At 40.9% G+C, this 19,988-nt stretch overlaps 1 protein-coding gene across 1 annotated transcript in view; it reads left to right on the forward strand.

The window, feature by feature from the left end:
• Positions 1–1,597: 1,597 nt before the first annotated feature.
• The window catches only part of PTPRH (protein tyrosine phosphatase receptor type H), a 140,040-nt gene continuing 121,649 nt past the window's right edge, over positions 1,598–19,988 (forward strand). Inside the window, exon 1 of the mRNA XM_069947484.1 lies at positions 1,598–1,852. Coding sequence (XP_069803585.1) covers positions 1,799–1,852 — 54 coding nt within the window. The 5' untranslated portion in view covers positions 1,598–1,798. The remainder of the gene's footprint in view (positions 1,853–19,988) is intronic.

Here is a 19,988-nt window from a genome sequence, read left to right on the forward strand (position 1 = left end):
CATCCTGCTGCGAGTAGGTAAGTGACAGCCCCCTTAACCCCCTGCCGCCGATACATATATTACCGGTCCACGCTCCGGCTTTGCTTGCTCCCCGCTTGATGTTTCGTTTGGCTGCGGCAGGGTAGTGCACAGAGTGGCTGAGCGGCACGTCCAGCTTGGAACCCCCGAAGCAAGCTGTAGCATGGACCGGTAATGTATGTACCAGCCAGCGGGGGGGGATTAAGGGGGCTGTCACATATTAGCAGCAGGATGTCAATCCCATTGTAAGGGTCCATTTACACAGAAAGATTATCTGACAGATTCTTTAAGCCAAAGCAAGGAATGGATTTGAAAAGAGGAAAAATGTCAGTCTTTCCTTTATGACCTGTTTTCTGTTTATAGTCCATTCCTGGCTTTGCCTTCAAAGATCTGTCAGATAAATCTCCCTGTGTAAACACACTATAAGGGTCCATTTACACAGAAAGATTTGCCAAAGATTTAAAGCCAAAGTCAGAAACAGACTATAAACAGAGATCAGGTCATAAAGAAAAGCCTGAGATTTTCCCTCTTTTAAATCCATTCCCGGCTTTGGCTTCAAATTTTTGGCAGATAATCTGTCAGATAATCTTTCTGTGTAAATGGACCCTAAGTATGGAATCACATTGAAACTGACAGGGAAGGTATCTGCAGCGAATTTGCAGCGTAAAATCCGCTGCAGATACGGTATGTGTGAAACCAGCCTTATTTACTAGCCTTAATTAATCTAGACTAAATTATTAAATTTTATTAAGTTACACATTTAAAGTAGTAATATAAAATAAAAATACTCATACAGACCTGATGAACATAGAAAATATGTCAGGTTTACCACACACGAACAGTGTGAAGACCCTTCCCTCACCCCTTCCCCGAAGTGTAAAAAATAGTTGCTCTTCTTCTTCTTTTTCAATTTCACCATGCTATCAATCTTTTTGCATATTTTATGGAAAGTGTAAATTTCATTGCAAAGTAGGATTGGTGTCGCCAAAAAATAATAGCTCATATGGGTCTGTAGGTGAAAAAATGAAAGCAGTATGGCCTTCTAAACACAAGGAGGAAAAAACTAAAGTGCAAAATCGGAAATTACCTTGGTCATTAAGACCTTAAAGTTTTAAGAGGAGGAGAGGAGAAGTAACATCTCTTGCATACTTCCCCCATATTCCACTTGTGGCACTACCAGCACAAGCTGCATTAAAAAAACTGCACCAAAATGGCACGTGTGAAAGCGCCCTAAGTGCTGCGGAATCTTGACCTTAATGTTAGCAGCCAGTTGTCATGTGACAGTAAGAGGGAAGTGAGAGACTCATCGAGGGGCAGCGTGTCAGTAAGAATATGAGACACCTGCAGCCGGGTGTGCTACATGTGCCCCACACCTTGGTTTTCTCACATTATCTTCCCTTTAAATTCAGGACAGGCGCTTAATGTAGTGGAGCTGTGTTTGCTATGTGAACTCAGTTATTATGTTTGTGTAGGATGCAACTTCCTACTGTGTAAAGGGAGGTGGCCATTCAAATACAAGAATAAAAGGTTAAAGTCCTGCCTTGAAGAGAGGAGGGGAATGGTATGACGGCTGCTGCTGCTGCTTTTACTGATTTCACTGTCTCACTTCCCTGTTGCTCTAAAAGTACAAAGATCTAACAAGTCCCAACTTCATTGTGAGTGACAATGAGAGAGCGATAGGGGCTGTATTCACTGTGACATCCGGAATCCTAGCACAGCAGGTGTAACTGGAGTTCCCTGGGACGCTCAGGTGTTTAGCCCAACAACAATCAATGTCCCAATGGCGTTTCACTACATCACCCCAGGGCGCTGCCACCTGCCGTCTCTTCTACTGGTGAGTACTCTGTACATTCAATTACAATTTATAATTGAAACTGCTGGGTCTTGTAGTTCAACCACAGTGTGACAATGATGAATAAAACCTGCCAGAGGTCATGGCTACAAATCATTGGCGGAGTGAAATGTCTCTAAAATACTTTATATACGTGTCCGATATGAGACATTTACAGTGTACTCTATTGACAAGGCTTCTGGTTACATGTTATAATATAACTTGTACATGTGTCGGTATATGAGAACAAAGCTCATGTGTGTGATAGATCCAAGACTGCGACATCCGATTATTTGCATGTATAGTGATCGTACGTTATATGATTGATTGGCACGCAGCGTTCTTACAGGTCCAGGCTGTCTACTCTTAGCCGAAGTATTAGAAAAATGAGTCACCTCAAGTCATGGAATGTACAAATGTACATTTCTGTATCTTTCGAAGAATTTAGTGTCCTTCCTTACGTTCTGCTGCAGTTTTGTTTGTGTTTTCGCTTCCTTATTCTGAGACTTGTCATTCATGGAGAAAACCCATCGGTATAAATATAATACACGTATAGTGGAAGGTAATGCTGTAAAGGAATGGATGTAATACCTAGAAGTTTGCCTGTTATTAAATATGCAAATGAGACTGAGGGCGGGGATTCAATTTGTATATTTACGTAAAGATAGTGCTCAATGATCAAACCACCTCCTCCAGGGAAGGGGGCGGCACAGATAACAACATAATGGAGAAGAGTTATCCATACCAATGCATAGTGATGTACTGGCAGAAATGTCTCCATGAATGTGACAGTATTCTCCTACTAGCTTGTTGTGTGATGTCACATTTTCTTTAGCAGTGGCAGAACTTTTATTTCCCATATTTGTGGTACAATGCACACATAATTCAGCCTACATTTAGTACCGAGGTTCATTGATACAAAACAATACATGGGGGTCTAGAGGTTGCAATAGACGTGTATATGTATATGGGTCTAAACATTAACAAAGCTGCCAAGGTTTAAATTTAGCTGGATATTAAAGAAAGACCTGGCACTCCCTATAAGTGCTTAACGGTGCAGAGAGATTTATCTGACAGATTTTTAAAGCCAAAGCCAGGAATGGTTTTGAAAAGAGAAGAAATGTTAATCTTTTCGTTATGACCTGTTCCCTGTCTGTTCCTGGCTTTGGCTTCAAAGATCTGTCAGATAAATCTTTGTGTAAACTCACCATACATGTAATTCATTAAAAAGCAATCCACAGTGATATACAGCATTTTGGTCCAGTTGACCACCATCAGACAATCAGATTGCTATGAGATCTAGTGAAAGCGTGGGATGTAGACGTGTGACCTATAGTCACTGTGGAATCAGCTGGCTTATAGGTTTGATTTGGCTTTGACGTGTGCTGTACTAATGAATATCAGCAATGATTCATACCATGAGTGGTTGAGGGGCAGCGGCGGGGAGCTGCAGAGGGGCTGCCCGGGTGATCGTTTGATCATTTGGGCAGCCCATAGCAGATAGCAGCGGTCTGCTGCCACCGATTCCTTTCCGCGATGCAACGGCAGCAGATCGCTACTATATTAGTCATTTATCTTTCAACATGTTGAAAGACAAACAACAGCAACGATCAGCCGACATCGTTCATGTCGGCTGATCGTTGCATTCTCTTACACAAGACTATTATCTGTCGTAACGGCTGATAATCGTCTCAAGTAATAGGGCCTTTAGTCCTAGGTCGCTCTATGTACAGGAGCAGGACTGCTTTTGACAGGAGTCCCTGCTTATATATATATTTTCTGGCCACAGAAAGTGTATACAGGAGCTGAAACTGCTGTCTAAACCGGGAACCTTTGCTACTGTTCATTGAGCTGTGTGCCATACACTCTATGCCTCGCCAATCACTTAGAGGTTATCCAGGATTACAATGATTTCTTTAAAAAATAGCTCCATTCTTGTCCTTAGTTTGTATGTTGTATTGCAGCTTAGTTCCATTAAAGTGACTAAAGCAAAGGTTGTAATACCCCACACAACCTGAGGGCAGGTGTGGTGCTATTTTTGGAAGAAAGCCGCTATGGTTTTTTAATCCTGGATAACCCCCTTTAACATTCTGTACACAATTAAGCAAATGTAGTGAGTAGTTGGCAACGCATACAACATTGCTGCTTACTGCCAGGTGTGTGTATGCCTTGTTGCTCAGCCTTTCGTGTTCTATGGCACCCTATGCTATCAGCAGAATCTACATCGAAAATCTACAACTATTGCACATGTGAACATGGCCTAAGAAGCCACACTCTTTTAGGGTGCCTTTACACAGAGAGATCTATCTGACCAAGCCAAAGCCAGGAACAGACTATAAACAGAGAACAGGTCAGAAAGGAAAGAGTAAGATTTCTCCTTTTCAAATCCATTCCTGGCTTTGGCTTCAAAAATCTGCCAGATAAATTTCTCCTTGTAAAGGGATGTTAGAAAGAAAGGGTCACCTTCGGGCACAGGTGTCAAACCTGCAGCCCTCCAGCTACTGGAAAACTACAATTTCCATTAATCCTGGGATGCAAAGTTAACACCTGTGCCTTAGGGGTTTTATAAGCAAGCGCATCTAAGCGTGTGATTTGAAGCCAAAGCAAGGAACGGATTTGAAAAAAAGGAGAAATCTCAGGCATTCCTTTATGACCCGTTCTGTTTATTGTCTTTCTGGCTTTGGCTTCAAATCTTTGGCAGATAATCTGTCAGATAATCTTTCTGTGTAAATGGACCCTTAGCTGTTAGATATGGAGCACAAATTTAGGGGCTGCAGAAGTGGCATATTAAAGTGACTCTGATAGCTGCTTTTAATCCAAGATCTGTCCTGGGGTCCGTTCAGCAGGTGGTGCGGTTATTGTCCTAAAAAACAACTTTTAAACTTGCAGCCCTGTGCCCAACGGCCAGGGCTTAGAATATTTGTGCCCTAACTTTTCACCACCCCTCCGTCCCTCCTCCCCACCCTCTTCATCATTAGGAATGCCACTGAAACATTTTCTCCTGTCTGAACATTGCACAGGTGCCTTAATGATCCAGCCCATGTACCAGGCTAACACAGCTGATGAATAGGAGACAATCTGCCTGGAGCATTTCTAATTATGAGGAGGGTGGGGAGGAGAGACAAAGAGGTTGTGCCAGCCTAATGAAATCATTGGGTGTTAAATAGGTTATCTGGAGAGCAGAAAAGCTCCTACCTGCTCTACTTCCCAGTGCTACATTGTCTTCGGTCACATTTTAACTATTTACTTAAGGCTATGTTCACACAAGGTACTGACAGCGGTATTGAAATTTGCACAACGGGCCCAAAATAATTGATATGTCAATTATTTCAACAACCGTAGCAAACAACCTCTGTTGTTTAATACATTGCGTCAACAATGGCTGTTGTTTGCATTGACTTCAATGCAACCTATTTTACTATAAAAAAAGAACATCCATTGTTTTCATTTAAAACAATGGCCGTTCTTTTAATAAAAAGTACATTTTATGAAAATAGCCTTAGTTCTTTATATAACATCTACTAGCAGCTGTAAATGCCATTACTGGGTCTGTCAGTACAATTTTCTTCTACTCTCTGATACCATATCATGTTTGGACCACTGTGCTTGAGCTAATACAAAAGGTAGTATTACAGCTCTGCTTCATATGAAGTTGTATTGCTCATACAATAGAGGGACACAACTTCTCTACTATAACGTCATATGCCTCGGATTTCATATTGAGGTCTAAAAATATCATAGTATCATGGGTGTAGCAGTATGCGTATATACTTAAGATTGCACTCTGTTAGCTTGGTTGTGCTCTGTGCAAAAGGTGTATGACTCCAAACAATCCTTCAGTTATCAGAGTTATTACCTGCACAAACCTGGGTGTACATCTAGCCACAGCAGCTGCTATAAAGCCCAGAGGTGGAGGGAGCCTACTCAGGTGCAAAATCATTGTTCCTTTTTGTGGTTTGGCATACAGGGTGGGTTCTCTGATACATACTTTATATTTGTGCTATAAGAAATTGTTCTTTTCTGGTGATTGAGAATGGATGAACATGATATTTTAAGGTAACTTTACACACACTGAATCGTAGTGTATTTTCTGCTGCTGATACGCAGCAGATAACGCAGCTGATTTGATCTAAACAACTGAACACAGCAGCAAATCTGCACCATCAAATCTGCACACATGTGGTGTGTGTGTGAAGGCACCCTGAGGGACCCCTACAGGATCCGCAGCAGATCTGCAGCAGATCCGCAGCAGATTTGATGGTGCAGATTTGATGCTGTGTTCAGTTATTTAAATGAAATCTGCTGCGGATCTACTGCGGATCCGCTGCAGAAAATCGGCTGCGGATCCGGTAAGTGTGAACGTACCCTTAGGGTTTTGTTTTTTTCGATTTAACTTTGTAATAGTGCTTTTCCCGCCATATCTCAAGTCCTATGGCCGAAGGGTAAAAATATAAGTCCAGGTCTCACCTGCAGTTCAGAAGTGTATACTGTGGCCATAGTCACTAGGACCAGCAGTGCCTTTTTAACGCTTCAGGACTAATGGTACCCGGCGGTCCTAGTACTCCTGTGGTGGCGGCTACTAGAGTAATAATGTGGGGGTCCGTGTTTGCCATTTTACAGGCTAACACTAAGCTCTAGGTGAGCAGAAAAAAACCCACAATACACAAAAAATATTTTTATTGAGCTAAAAACACCCTTATATTTCTTGTTGACCATTCTATTATTAATAATGGAAAAAAGTCATCAATGTAGTCCACTGAATCTGACATAGTCCACAGGATACCGATATCTGAAAAGCAAAAAAAGAGAACATTATTAAATGGAAGGCGCTCTTACCTGCTGTACCAGCAGTTGTGGCTACCATATGTAAGTCCAGGTCCTGCCTGCAGTAAGTACATACACTAGCCTCTGTGGTTAGCGCAGCAGGTAAGAGTATCTGCAAAGTCCTTAAAGGGGTAATCCAGCGTAAAGCTTTTTTTCAGTAATTGAAACACATTACAAAGTTATATAACTTTGTAATATGCTTGAACAATAGGGAAGGGGGGTTAAAGGGGTTATCCAGCGCTACAAAAACATGGCCACTGTTGCCCTACTCTTGTCTCCAGTTTGGGTGGGGTTTGAAACTCAGTTCCATTGAAGTAAATGCAGCTTAACTGCATACGACACCTGAACTGGAGACAAGAGTAAGGCAAAAGTGGCCATGTATTTGTAGTGCTTGATAACCCCTTTAACCCCCCTTCCCTATTTTTTTTCCCCCTCAGTCCCGACCAGGAAGTGAAGTAAACTCATTCTTACCTAATGACTGTCCTGTGGCAGCCATTTTGTGACAATGACATCATCAAGAGGGAGGCGGGTCTAAGCCCTGTTAAGCCAGCCTCCCTTTGTCAGATGACTCAGGTTGCTCAGCTCTGATTGGCTGAGCAAGCTGTAAGCCATCTAACAGTTTTACAGAGTAAGTTAGACATCACAGGAGACAAAGTGCATCATGGGAAAGCCCAAACCAGGAGGTAAAGAAGAAATGAAGCCACAAATTGGAGCTTCAGGAACCTGCAAACAGCAGGAAATTCAAACGGAGACAGACTCCGGAGGGATAGCTAATGTAAAAACTGTTTATGATTGATTTATTTATTTATTTTTTTAATCAGCGCCGGAGTACCCATTTAAAGGCTATGTTCCCACACTTCTTTTGGCTGTATATAGCACTCAGACATTGACTGATCAAAACCTTAAAAAAACTAACAAAAAACTTTTCACATGTCACAGAGGTGACGTGAATAGTTTTTTTTAATTTTTTTTTATAGAGACAGGGACACTTTTAAAGAATACATTTAACTGTGAACATAAATTTACATACAGGATTAAGTAATAATGCAACACAGTATGAGACCATTTGGCAAGTCTATTGACTGCTCCTAGTAATAACTAGAAGAAATTGTGAATGTAGCTCTGGACTCAGGTTGTATCCTAGGATTAGCGTTTGATGTATAAAGTATGTACAGAAATATTGGCTATTATTTTCAGGTTAGACAACGGTCATATCATGAATATATGACAACAAAACAATGACTTTCTTATACTTTACTTTCTTATATAAGGAAAGTCTAGAACCCTGTTTTAGAGAAGTCTGCAATTTCTTTAGACCTGAGCTATTTTTGCAGAATTGAGGTTTATTTTGCAATTGTACAAACTTGTTCAAACATGGAACCAACTGCAACGTGTACGTCTTTCTTTATTATCACATCTATTATTATTAATTTCCAATACAAAGAAACATCCTCTAAGAAGGCTGATGCTGGATTTTCTCATATTGTGTAAAATGGAATAGAGAATCTCCATGAATAAAGCTTCTATCACTTTTGTTCTCCAGAGTCTCATACTTGGTTACCTGTACTAAGCATGGCTCAATAGATACCATTGTTGTTACAGCTCTGGTGTCCTGGATTTAGTTCTGACCAAGGGCTACATCTGCATGGAATTTGCTCTTTTGTTTATGTAGGTTTCTTTTATACTTTGGGTTACCTCCCTCTTAAAAATAGTTGATAGAATGTCCCCTATAGTTTATACAGTGTGGGACTGGCCCACCAGAGTACCAGAGGATCCTCCGGTGGGCCCCCAGCTTTAGGACCTGCACAAACACTGAGTGACATGTTGTTTCTCACTGGTTCTTCATTGGTGGGCCCCCAAGATCATTTTTCCCCAGATACCCCAGTCCAATACTGAGTTTATATGTGTTTGTGAGGAAACTCCCACTAGGCCCATCAGGGAGCAAGGAATATTCTAAGTGATGACAGTCTCTGTATAATACTGCAGACTATGCTGGCATTATATATGCAGCATTAATAAATTGATAATTAATATAGTCAGAAGCATAAAGAAGATGTGAACTAATGATCATGTGCCTGACAATACTGACTCCTTTATAAACACTCATGACTACTACCTACTTTTTGGAAGTCCATTTTAAGGAAATTATGGCACACCCAGGGTTTAGTCAAGTCCAAGTTAAACTGTTTTGTAAACCTTTTGAAGCCCCATGTAAGGGAGACAATATTGTGCCATAGCATGAGGCCACTAGAAGATTCCTCTAGTACAGCTTGACCCAGCATCCCCGGTGTTGCTTATCTCCAGGGAAGAAAATCACTAGTTTAATCCCACTAGCCATTGGAACTTTTCTCTAAGGCCATGTTCACATGGCGTAAGACACCGGCCATTCCAGAATGGCCGGTGTCAGAGAAGATCATCCCCACCGGTACTGCAGTACCATCCAGATGATCTTCACTGCTGCTGAATTCCCCTCTGCACACAATGGAGTGTGTATACACTCCAGCCGGGATTCCATATATGGCAGCACTACGTAAGTTCCGTAGTAATCACGGCCGTTGTTGCAAATCGACAACAACGGCTGTAATTATTACGAAACTTACATAGTGTGAACCTAGCCTAAGGGTGCATTCGATTTTAAACAGAGAGGTGGGCACCACCAATGATGAATAGTAATCTAAAGGGTGCCGCCTACTACCCTAGGAAAAATACATACATGTGCAGAAGAAAAAGAGGGAACCCTAGCGTATACAGATGAGGCGCACACCTAAAATATTGTACAAAAATAACTTTATTGAACCGGCTACAAACAAGTTAAAAACATCTAAAATCCACACAACGGCATCCTCCTAAGTGTGCATTCACACATACAGGATTTGCAGCAGATTTGACGTTGCAGATTCAGCTGGGTTCACACTACGTATATTTCAGCCAGTATTGTGGTCCTCATGTTGCAACCAAAACCAGGAGTGGATTAAAAACACAGAAAGGATCTGTTCACACAATGTTCAAATTGAGTGGGTGGCCGCCATATAACAGTAAATAATGGCCATCATTTCAATATAACAGCTGTTGTTTTAAAATAACAGCAAATATTTGCCATTAAATGGCGGCCATCCACTCAATTTCAAAATTGTGTGAACAGATCCTTTCTGTGTTTTTAATCCACTCCTGGTTTTGGTTGCAATATGAGGACCACAATACTGACTGAAATATACCTAGTGTGAACCCAGCCTCAAAGCAAAGTAAATCTGCTCCATTAAATCTGCTGCAGATCCTGTACATGTGAATGTGTGTGTGTATGTATATGTATGTATGTATGTAATTTGTTAAGAAACTAAATGGCATTATTATAAGCAGAATTTTAATTCATATTTTGCAATTCGGTTGTAAAGAAAAAGGAAAAGCAAAAAGTACTAGAACTTCATTACTGCAGAAATTCAGCACAGAGCTCTTATGTGTCACAAGGGGAAACTGAGCAGAAAAAGGGGGGAAAAAAGACAAAGGCCTTTTTCATCCTGAATACTGAGGCTTGTGTGTGACCATGGACTACAGTAATATTGTGTATGTCTGGGATTGTTTTACCCAGAGTTGACAAGATCCTTGCTTACTGTCCCTCATCTCATTTGCCACAGGTTGAAGAACTCAGCCATATTCTTTATGATAATCAGAAGAATTTTCCTAATGAATTATATTAGAAACTACTGCAATTAGGCATGTGAAAGAAATGTCATTGTTATGTTTAGACCTCCAGCTAATGCTAGAATGAGGAGGAAGGAGCGCTTGTTTAATTGTTGTAGAACAAGAGGGGCTCCATCTATTCGGGACCCTTTTACATGGTACGATGAAAGACAGGAGTCTTTACAAGGCCATGTTAATCCAGTCGCCTGGCCACACATAATTTACCATCAGAAAAAAACTTATTAGTAACAAAAATGTGGGAAAGGGAACTTTCATTTTTGCCCAAAGTCACTACAAGGTATAAGCAGTAGTACTTGGTGCACGTGCAAAGTGGTGACAATTATGTATTTTAATGGGTCCAAGTCTGTTGTAATAGAGGTGGGGTCCTGAATGAGGAAACGCTCTCTATGACGTCCTAAAAAGACACTGACGAGAACTTTATGGTTAATTGGAAATAAGACAAAACTATACAATCCTGTTCAGTAGAATTCATAGAAGCAATATAGCTCGTTTTAGAGCTTTGTAAAATACAATAAACATTATACATGTAATATGATTCTAAGTGTGTACGGCTGCCAGTGATACTGTAGTGAGCAAGTGCTCAACTTCTCAACTTCTAACTACTCAAGAATTAGGAAAGTGTTTTTTATATATCTGTGTCATTACATTTTTTTATTTATTTCCCGCTTCCTCTGAAGAAGATTAAATTGGCAACAGAAGTGTTAAACTGGAATTACCGGTTCACAGACTTCAAGTAAAAGGAGAAGGGACAAGGAATATAGTGAAAGGAAGACATACCCATTGTTTACAGACACTATGAATAACACCTGCTGTAGTACATCACACCATATATACATAGAGTCCTACAATCTGCCAAAGTGATATAATATTGAGGTTACCCCTATGGGCTTGTGTTGGCACAGCGATGGCCACCTCACTGAGAGAGATTGTGCAGCAAAGAAGGCACAACACACAGACCTGTTAAATGCAGATCTCACAATAGCTTTAATTGTAATTGGCACGTATACTTGGCACTTACGTCAACAAATACACATTCCTCAACAATAAAATTGCAACATCAAGAAGGGAAGGTTGTGGAATTATGGAAATCACAGGATTGATAGACATGTTAATGAAATGCAAGTGATGAACAGAAGGAAACAAAATATTCTAAATCTAGCTTAAAGCGAATGTACCATTAGTATGGACATTAGAACCAGTGGCCTGCCTCAAGTGCTTCACCCCTAGCCGGTGCCCAGGAATAGAATGTCGCTGTATGCAGGAACTGGGCCGCGGTTCAAAAAAGGACTGCGGCACCAGATTTCCCATGCCGGTGCCCAGGGCCGTATTTACCACTAGGCACCCGTGGTCCGGTGCCTAGGGCATCACCTTGCAGGGGGGCAGCATTAGAGAGCAGGGGGAAAGAAAAACCTTTTTTTTTTTTTTTTTTTTTTTTTTTTTTTTTTTTTAGTCTCTCACCTCCTGTTCAGACTTGCCAGTAAATCTGGTGTCTTTTCCAGGGGGGTGGGGGGGTATGGTGGTATTGGTCAGGCCTGGTATGGCCAATCGGTGCGTGAAGGTGGGGCGTCTTCAGGTTTAGTGCCTAGGGCAGCAGCAAGTGTTAATACGGCTCTGCCGGTGCCATACTATCAATTTGAAAATCTTAAAGAGAATGTACTCATGGTACATTCGCTTTAATGTACTGAGTATGAGTGAAGTATTACATGCCCTTACACACTCTGGCATGCTGTCATTGAGGTCTGTAATGGTTGTCTGAGGAATGCCCTGCCACACCGAATACACGGCCTTGTATGCCTGCGTGGCTATATCATGCTGCCATGGTCTGCAGTGTCTCTGGATTAGTCTCCATTAAGCACATCTGGGACGTCATTGGTTGGCTACAAAGGAAGCTGCCAGCAGTGGATCTTGATGATTGGTGTGCCTAAGTATATTCAGCATGGCAGAACATCCCTCAGACAACTATTAATAACCTTATTAATTTTCATGAGAAAAACACTTAGTAACATAAGTTACATAGTAACATAGTAAATGAGGTTGAAAGAAGACAAGAGTCCATCAGGTTTAACCTAGGGAAACCCTACTGTGTTGATCTAGAGGGAGGCAAAAACCCCTATGAGGCAGATGACAATTGCCCCACCACAGGGAGAAAACTCCCTCCCGACTCCAATGGCAACCAGAATAATCCCTGGATCAACGTATCACCGGAAATCTAATGCCCATAACTTGTGATATTATATTGTTCAAGAAACGCATCCAGGCCTCCCTTGAACTTATTTAATGAATCGGCCATGACAACATCATGTGGCAGTGTTCCACAGTCTTACCGCTCGTACAGTAAAGAACCCGCGTCGATGCTGATGATAAAATCTTCTTTCCTCTAGATGTAGAGGATGCCCCCTAGTCATGGTTACAGACCTAGGAGTAAAAAGATCACTACAAAGATCTCTGTACTGTCCATTCATATATTTGTACATTGTGATCAGATCGCCCCTAAGACGTCTTTTTTCTAGCGTAAATAACCCCAAGCTTGATAACCTGTCCTGGTACTGTAACCCACCCATTCCCTTAATGATCTTTGTTGCCCTCCTCTGCACCCGCTCCATTTCAGCTGTGTCTTTCTTATATACCGGTGCCCAAAACTGTACACAGTATTCCATGTACGGTCTGACCAGTGATTTATAAAGGGGCAAAACTATGTTCTCATCTTTAGCATCTATACCTCTTTTGATGCATCCCATTATTTTATTAGCCTTGGCAGCTGCTGCCTGGCACTAATCACTAAAGTTGAGTTTACTGTCCACCAATACCCCCAGGTCCTTTTCGGAAGTAGTTTTTCCCAGTGTTTTATTATTTAGCACATAACTGTACTTATTATTTCTATGGCCCAAGTGCATAACCTTACATTTATCCACATTAAACTTAATTTGCCATTTCACTGCCCAAGCCTCTAGCTTCTCCAAATCCCTCTGTAATATGATATTATCCTCCTCTGTGCTGATTACTTTACCCAGTTTAGTATCATCTGCAAAAATGGAGATTCTACTCTGTAGCCCCTCAACAAGATCATTAATAAAAATATTAAAAAGAAGTGGACCCAACACTGACCCCTGTGGTACCCCACTAGTAACTAAAACCCAATCTGAATATGTTCCATCAATGACCACCCTCTGTTTTCTATCACACAACCAGTTACTTACCCATTTGCATACGTTTTCCCCAAGTCCCAGCATCCTCATTTTGTAGACCAACCTTTCATGCGGCACAGTATCAAATGCCTTTGAAAAGTCCAGATACACAACATCCACAGCCTCCCCCAGGTCCAATCTATAACTTACCTCTTCATAGAAGCCGATCAGATTAGTCCGACAGGACCGATCCCTCATAAATCCATGCTGGTGCTGCGTCATAAGATTATTTTCATTAAAGGGGTTATCAAGTGCTACAAAAACATGGCCAGTTTCTTTCAGAGACAACACGACTCTTGTCTCCAGTTCAGGTGCGGTTTGCAATTAAGCTCCATTCACTTCCATGGAAATGAGCAGCAAAACCCCGCCCAAGCTGGAGACAAGAGTACTGCTGTCTCTGGAGGAAAGTGGCCATGTTTTTGCAGCGCTGGATAACCCCTTTAAGATACACCAGTATAGCATCTCTTACAATCCCCTCAAATACTTTACCTACTGTAGATGTTAGACTTACGGGCCTGTAGTTTCCAGGATCACTCTTTGACCCCTTCTTGAATATTGGTACCACATTAGCTATGCGCCAGTCCTGTGGAACAATTCCTGTCGTAATAGAATCTTTAAATATTAGGAATAACGGTCTGTCTAACACAGTATTTAATTCTTGCAAAACTCTAGGATGGATACCTTCTGGGCCCGGTGACTTATGGATTTTAATGTTTTTAAGGCGTCTCCCCACTTCTTGTTGTGTTAGGCAGGTGAGATTTATGGGAGGATTTATATTATCCCTAATCATGTTGTCTGTTATGGGATTCTCCTCTGTGAATACAGTAGAGAAAAATGTATTTAATAGATTGGCCTTTTCCTCCTCCCCCTCCACCATTACACCCAGATTATTTTTGACGGGACCAGAGCAGTCTGAACTAAACTGAAAATCTCATAGACTAAGTATTGTGCGTTCCTAAAGTAGGGAGTCAGTTAACCCATGTGACCTTGGCTCTAATTTACATATACTCCCATGACCCTTGTGACCAGGGCTGACCAGGGCAAAGACCTTACTTTATAGCTACCTACAGATTTTTGGAATCATCTTCTGCAGCAGGATTTCCTGTGGCTCATAGATGTCTTTTACTAGCTCCACTCTCTCTGTGCCTGTCTTTCTCTCCAGGGTGGGCCACTTCTCTGCAGAGAGAGTACTGCAATTAAACATTCACCCCTATTCAGAGGCCTTATGAACAGGTGTCTTCATCGACACCCTTAGCACTTCTCTCGGGTATTCTGGCAGTAGCAGCAGCAAATTGTTTCTCATTCATGAAAACTAGCATCACATTCTGCGTTTCTTGCTGCTTAGCAGGTGTGCTTAGCACTGTACTATTTACGTTTCTCGGTGTTTCACCAGCATTATTCCACACACCGGGTCTCCTTTAGAGATTAGCAAACCGGGCTGAGTTTTGGGTTTGTATAATCCCACTGTGTTTTCATTGCGTGGGGAAGGTGGAGACAGCCTGAGTTCTGTCTGGAAAACAGGGATATAGCCTATGACCTAGGCTGTATTCATGTTTTACAGGTGGGACTTGGGCAGACTCCACCTTCCCCACGGAATGGAAACACAGTGGGATTGAAATGAAATGGTTTATACGAACCCAAACCTCAGCCCTGTTCGCTCATCTCTAGTCTCCTCCTCATGAGGACATGGGACTAGAACAGTTCAGTTACATACTTACATATTGTACCTGATTTGAATTCCCCACCACCGTGTTGCTAACCTGCATCAGACCCACAGAAAAGTACACATAATAAAGAAATGCAATTTAACCCATAAACTGTGCATAGGTATCACAATATGGACGTACAGATCTATCACTGGAACAAACCCTTTAATCTGTGTAGAACGGCACATGCCAGGGATTTTAAAGGGAAGGTCTACGAATAGGAGATTCACTGCAATAGCAACTGCTCCAAATAGATGTATAAACAGCAGGAATATTCTAGTAATAGACCATAAAGACTGAAGGCACGCAGTATGATTTTTGCAACTTTAAACTAAAACTGAAGCCAAATAAGAAAAATTGTGTATTTTTTTTTGTCAAATTGTCACCCAAAAATATAACAGTTTAAGACCTAGGCATTGAGAGGATCCAGCTATAGACATGATATCAGTGATTACAGAAGCCTTTTGATTATTGTCCCTTTTATTCTTTTGTACAGTCTATAATTGGCATCTGTGGAAGGTTTGATTGGTTGAGTATCCATTGATTGATTGACATTTCAGGGAGGATTTATCAAAGGGTGTAAAATATCCACTGGTGTAAACTGCCCACAGCAACCAATCACAGCTCAGCTTTCCGCTCTGGTAAAATGAAAGAGGAGAATCCTTTAATAAATCTGGGTCATCATGTCTAAAGGACCTTTTACATGGACTGAGAAGGTGTTATAATGAGGTCTTATAATTATTTAAAGGGGTATATTCCTGAAAATAAATATATAAAGTTTTATTTATTTTAATTTCTTTCACAGCTATATACTTTGTACATTGCACAAAGAACTCTAAAGGTAACTTCCATCCATCAGACTGTCAGATAAGTGTGATTCATCACTCCATAGACCACATTTCCACAGCTCCAAAGAGCATTGGAGGCATGCTTTACCCCAGTGAATCTCAATATCAGCCCTCATGACCCACCAACAGGTCATGTTTTGAGGATATCCCATACAAAGAACACCTGTGATAATACCTGACGCACTGAGTATAATCACCTGTGAAATACTATAAGATCCTCAAAACATGACCTGTTGGTGGTCATGAGTATTGGAATTGAGAAGCACTGCTTTAGGCTATATTCCGTCTGTAGTTCGTACGCCACCGAACATGTGCGGCTGAAACTATGGGCGTGGTAAAAATCGACATGCGGCCGGATGCGTAAGAACCGCGAACATACGCCCGTAGTAGAGTTATGCTTCCCTAGCTTGATTCGAAGTGATCTGAAACAGGTCATTTACGTGGAAATCTTCTCCCAGCCCAATAAAACTCACAGAACCTTTTGGATCGAAAAATCAAGTTCAATTTGGCTGAAATAAGTACTTTGTACGGGACTGCATGGAAATCCACGGCCGTGAGTTGGAACATTTCCGTCCTCAAACAATGGTCTTGTTCATTTTTCACGGCGCCGTATACGATCCGGCCGTAAGCTCATGCGTAGTGTGCATTGTGCGGCCGTATATCGTATACTTTCAAGCGAACGCATCAACCTCAAAACTACGTGCGTATATTCGCGGTTCGCACTACGGACGGAATCATACGCAGTGTGAACATTGTCTAAGGGTTCGTTTACACAAACAGATTTATCTGTCAGATTTTTTTTAAGCCAAAACCAGGAACAGACTATAAACAGAGAACAGGTCATAAAGGAAAGACTGAGATTTCTCCTGTTTTCAAATCCATTCCTGGCTTTGGCTTCAAAAATCTGTCAGATAAATCTGCCTGTGTTCTTGTATATGCTTTTGACATAGTTTTCCTTTTTTTTTTTTTAATAGACAAAATCAGCGGGCTGGCTGGGGCAGGTTGGTGCGCTGAGTAATAGCCCCAACCCCAGTGCACCAAACCTCCACATAAGAATACTACAAACTTAACAAAAATGGCACTGAGGATTAAGGCGAGAAACTTTCCTTCATCCTTAGAGCCCTGTGTGCTATAGGGACATATCAGCAGGTTAGATGCTTCTAACCTGCTGTTAGTTTCCCCTTTTAGGAAAATGAAAATAGTGAAACATGCCTACAGTATCACCCAAAAGAGAAGAAGTTGACACTTTTACACTGTCTATATTTGAAAATGCTTAATAGGGAACTGAAACCTACAGGGAATTTCCACCATTGAAGTACATTAAAAATATTTGAGTCCTTTAATTGTATTTCCTTTATTATTATCCTCTATTGAAAAAAAACTGCTGGTCAGTACACCTGAAGAATGATTCAGTGCCGGTTACTTTTCCTTCTAGCAGGCCACAGCTATAGTTTCATCACACGAGGGCTGGGCCTGCACTGTGGTGTGCAAAACAAAATGCAAAGTGGTCAAAATTGTTATTCAACAATCTCAATAAGCAAAGAAACAAATCCTCCTCCAGGCTGTTGTTTTTTTTCTTGTTTTTTTTTTTTTGCAAATAGAGATGAGTGAATTTACAGTAATAATGAAGCAAAGCGCTTTGTTATTTCTGCAATCCGCTAATCAGCCTGCTGCCTTTGAACTCTGTGCCGCTCTTCCCCTTGTTCCTGGAAAAGCTGTATCCAGCCCTGGGAAATTGGGAGAAGTTTCCCAGGACCGCATCCAGCTTTTCTCACCACCCGGAGCAGCAGTGAGTTAAAAGGCAGCAGGCTGATGAGCAGATTGCAAAGACTTTGCTTCACTTTTCTTCGTTGTTAATAATAATAATAATAATAATAATAATAACAATAATTAATTTCTAAAAGCCAACAGGGTTTGGCTGTTATAACTCTTTAAAATTGTGACAAAGTGATTTTTGGGTTCCCTCCAATTCTGGGACTAAATGGTTTGCCAGCAGTACACACACCTGAACTATCTTTCTCTTTCTTCTCTGGCCAATTACAGGACAGTGCCGATTGCTCTCTACTGTGCCATGCTATTATGTTGAGATACACTAAAGCAAAGAGGCAGGCACTGTTAGGGGATTATTTACAGTACACCACTCTAGATGGCATGTGGGGAGAAGAAGTTCATATATGCCATGTTTTTACAAAGAGCTATGCAAGCAGAGAGGAAAACAGCAACAGGATCACAGCATGGAGGGGGAAATATCACAAATACAGCTCTGGTCTAGGAAGTGAACTGGTGCTGCAGTTGCTTATAGTGACTGGCTAAACAGAGGGGTCAGAAGGACACTCAGGGGGCAGCACTATGTACATAGTAGTATTTGCACTAGGGGCAGCTGCCCAGAGCATTATTTGGTGGTCTTAAATGAGAGGAAAGCCCTGATATACTTCATATTTCATTTATAGTGTGGACCCTCTGGAGGAGGCTCAGGATGTGCACACCTGCACCAGGCTCCTTTGAAATGACAGTGGCCATTTGAAGTCTACATAATAAATAGAATAACGGGTCCTGAGTGGTGGTGCTTGACACGTATTCAAAAAAATAGCAAAAGATAAATCCTTGCCTTATGAAATTCCTTGCCTTGTTTAGGTACTGCATTTGGCATTGCACAATATATCAGATTCACCCTTCAGTAATTTTGCAGGTGTCCTGCATTACTTGTTTTGTAATGATTTCAGGCTATTCTTCTTGAAACTTCAGTCTTCTGTTCTCAGGGAGCACGAATGGCACAATTAGATTTAATCTCTTAGTTTTCGGAATTAAAGAAGCAAGATTTGTGCAATTTTATGTAAAAGTCAAGAAAATAACTATTAAAAGAAAAATCTATTTTACAATTGTTAAATTGCTGAGTTTTGCCATAGTATTACTGCAAGGCTATGTTCACACACTGTCAAATAACAGCCGTTATATTATAACAATTTCTATAATAACAAAACAATACAATAACAAATTAATACAATTCACCTTTGTTTGGACAGTGTGCGAACATAGCCCAAAGCTGCAATATGACAGCAATGTGTCCTATGTATACTGAATATAGTGGTCCCTCAACTTACGATATTAATTGATTTCAGGACAACCATTGTATGTTGAGTCCATAAGTCTATGGAAAACTGGTGAATGATTCTGAAGCCCAAAATGTCAACCTTTACATCAAGACATCAAGAAGGATATGGGAGGTGCTGCATCACTGGGAGTCTTGTAGTAACGCTTTCCAAGCCAGGAGGGGATTGAAGTGATTACTCCCCTCCATTGTGCCAGTAAAGAATTACCAATACACTTTTACCTGCTACAATTAGAATAATTGTTCAATCTCCGAATTTTTATTTTTTTGCGTCGGTCATTGCATATACCGGTGGAGGATACAAGTTTCATACCAGAGGCATCGCAGCGAACCTGGTGTAAAATTGTGTTTAGGCGTTGTCATCTGTGGAGTGGTGAGAAATCATCACTCACTAATTTTAAGTTCTAGTCTGAAAGGATTGAAATGTATTTACATTGTAGGATGGTACTGCTCCCAAAAGTTTTTTTTATTTTGTTGTTTTAGACACTGTTTGTAGTATCAGTCAAGCCATTTGTATGTGGTTCACATACATCAGAAGTCTGTGTTTTTGTGCCCAGCAATGAGTAGCTCACCTCAAGTGTAGTTGTACTTTGTGGTGTGTTTTTTTTCTTGTTTACCCCTAATGAAAATGCCTCCTTTTAATTAAATATGTACTGTATTTTATGGATGGATATAAATTAGGTTCAACTTTTATTTTATTATATTTTTGTTTACCTTTTTGTGGCTAATAGGGTCAAACCATTTAAATTCTATTTTTTTTTTTAGCTT

The sequence above is a fragment of the Dendropsophus ebraccatus genome, chromosome 12, assembly GCF_027789765.1.
Source record: "Dendropsophus ebraccatus isolate aDenEbr1 chromosome 12, aDenEbr1.pat, whole genome shotgun sequence".
Classification (NCBI taxonomy): Eukaryota; Metazoa; Chordata; class Amphibia; order Anura; family Hylidae; genus Dendropsophus; species Dendropsophus ebraccatus.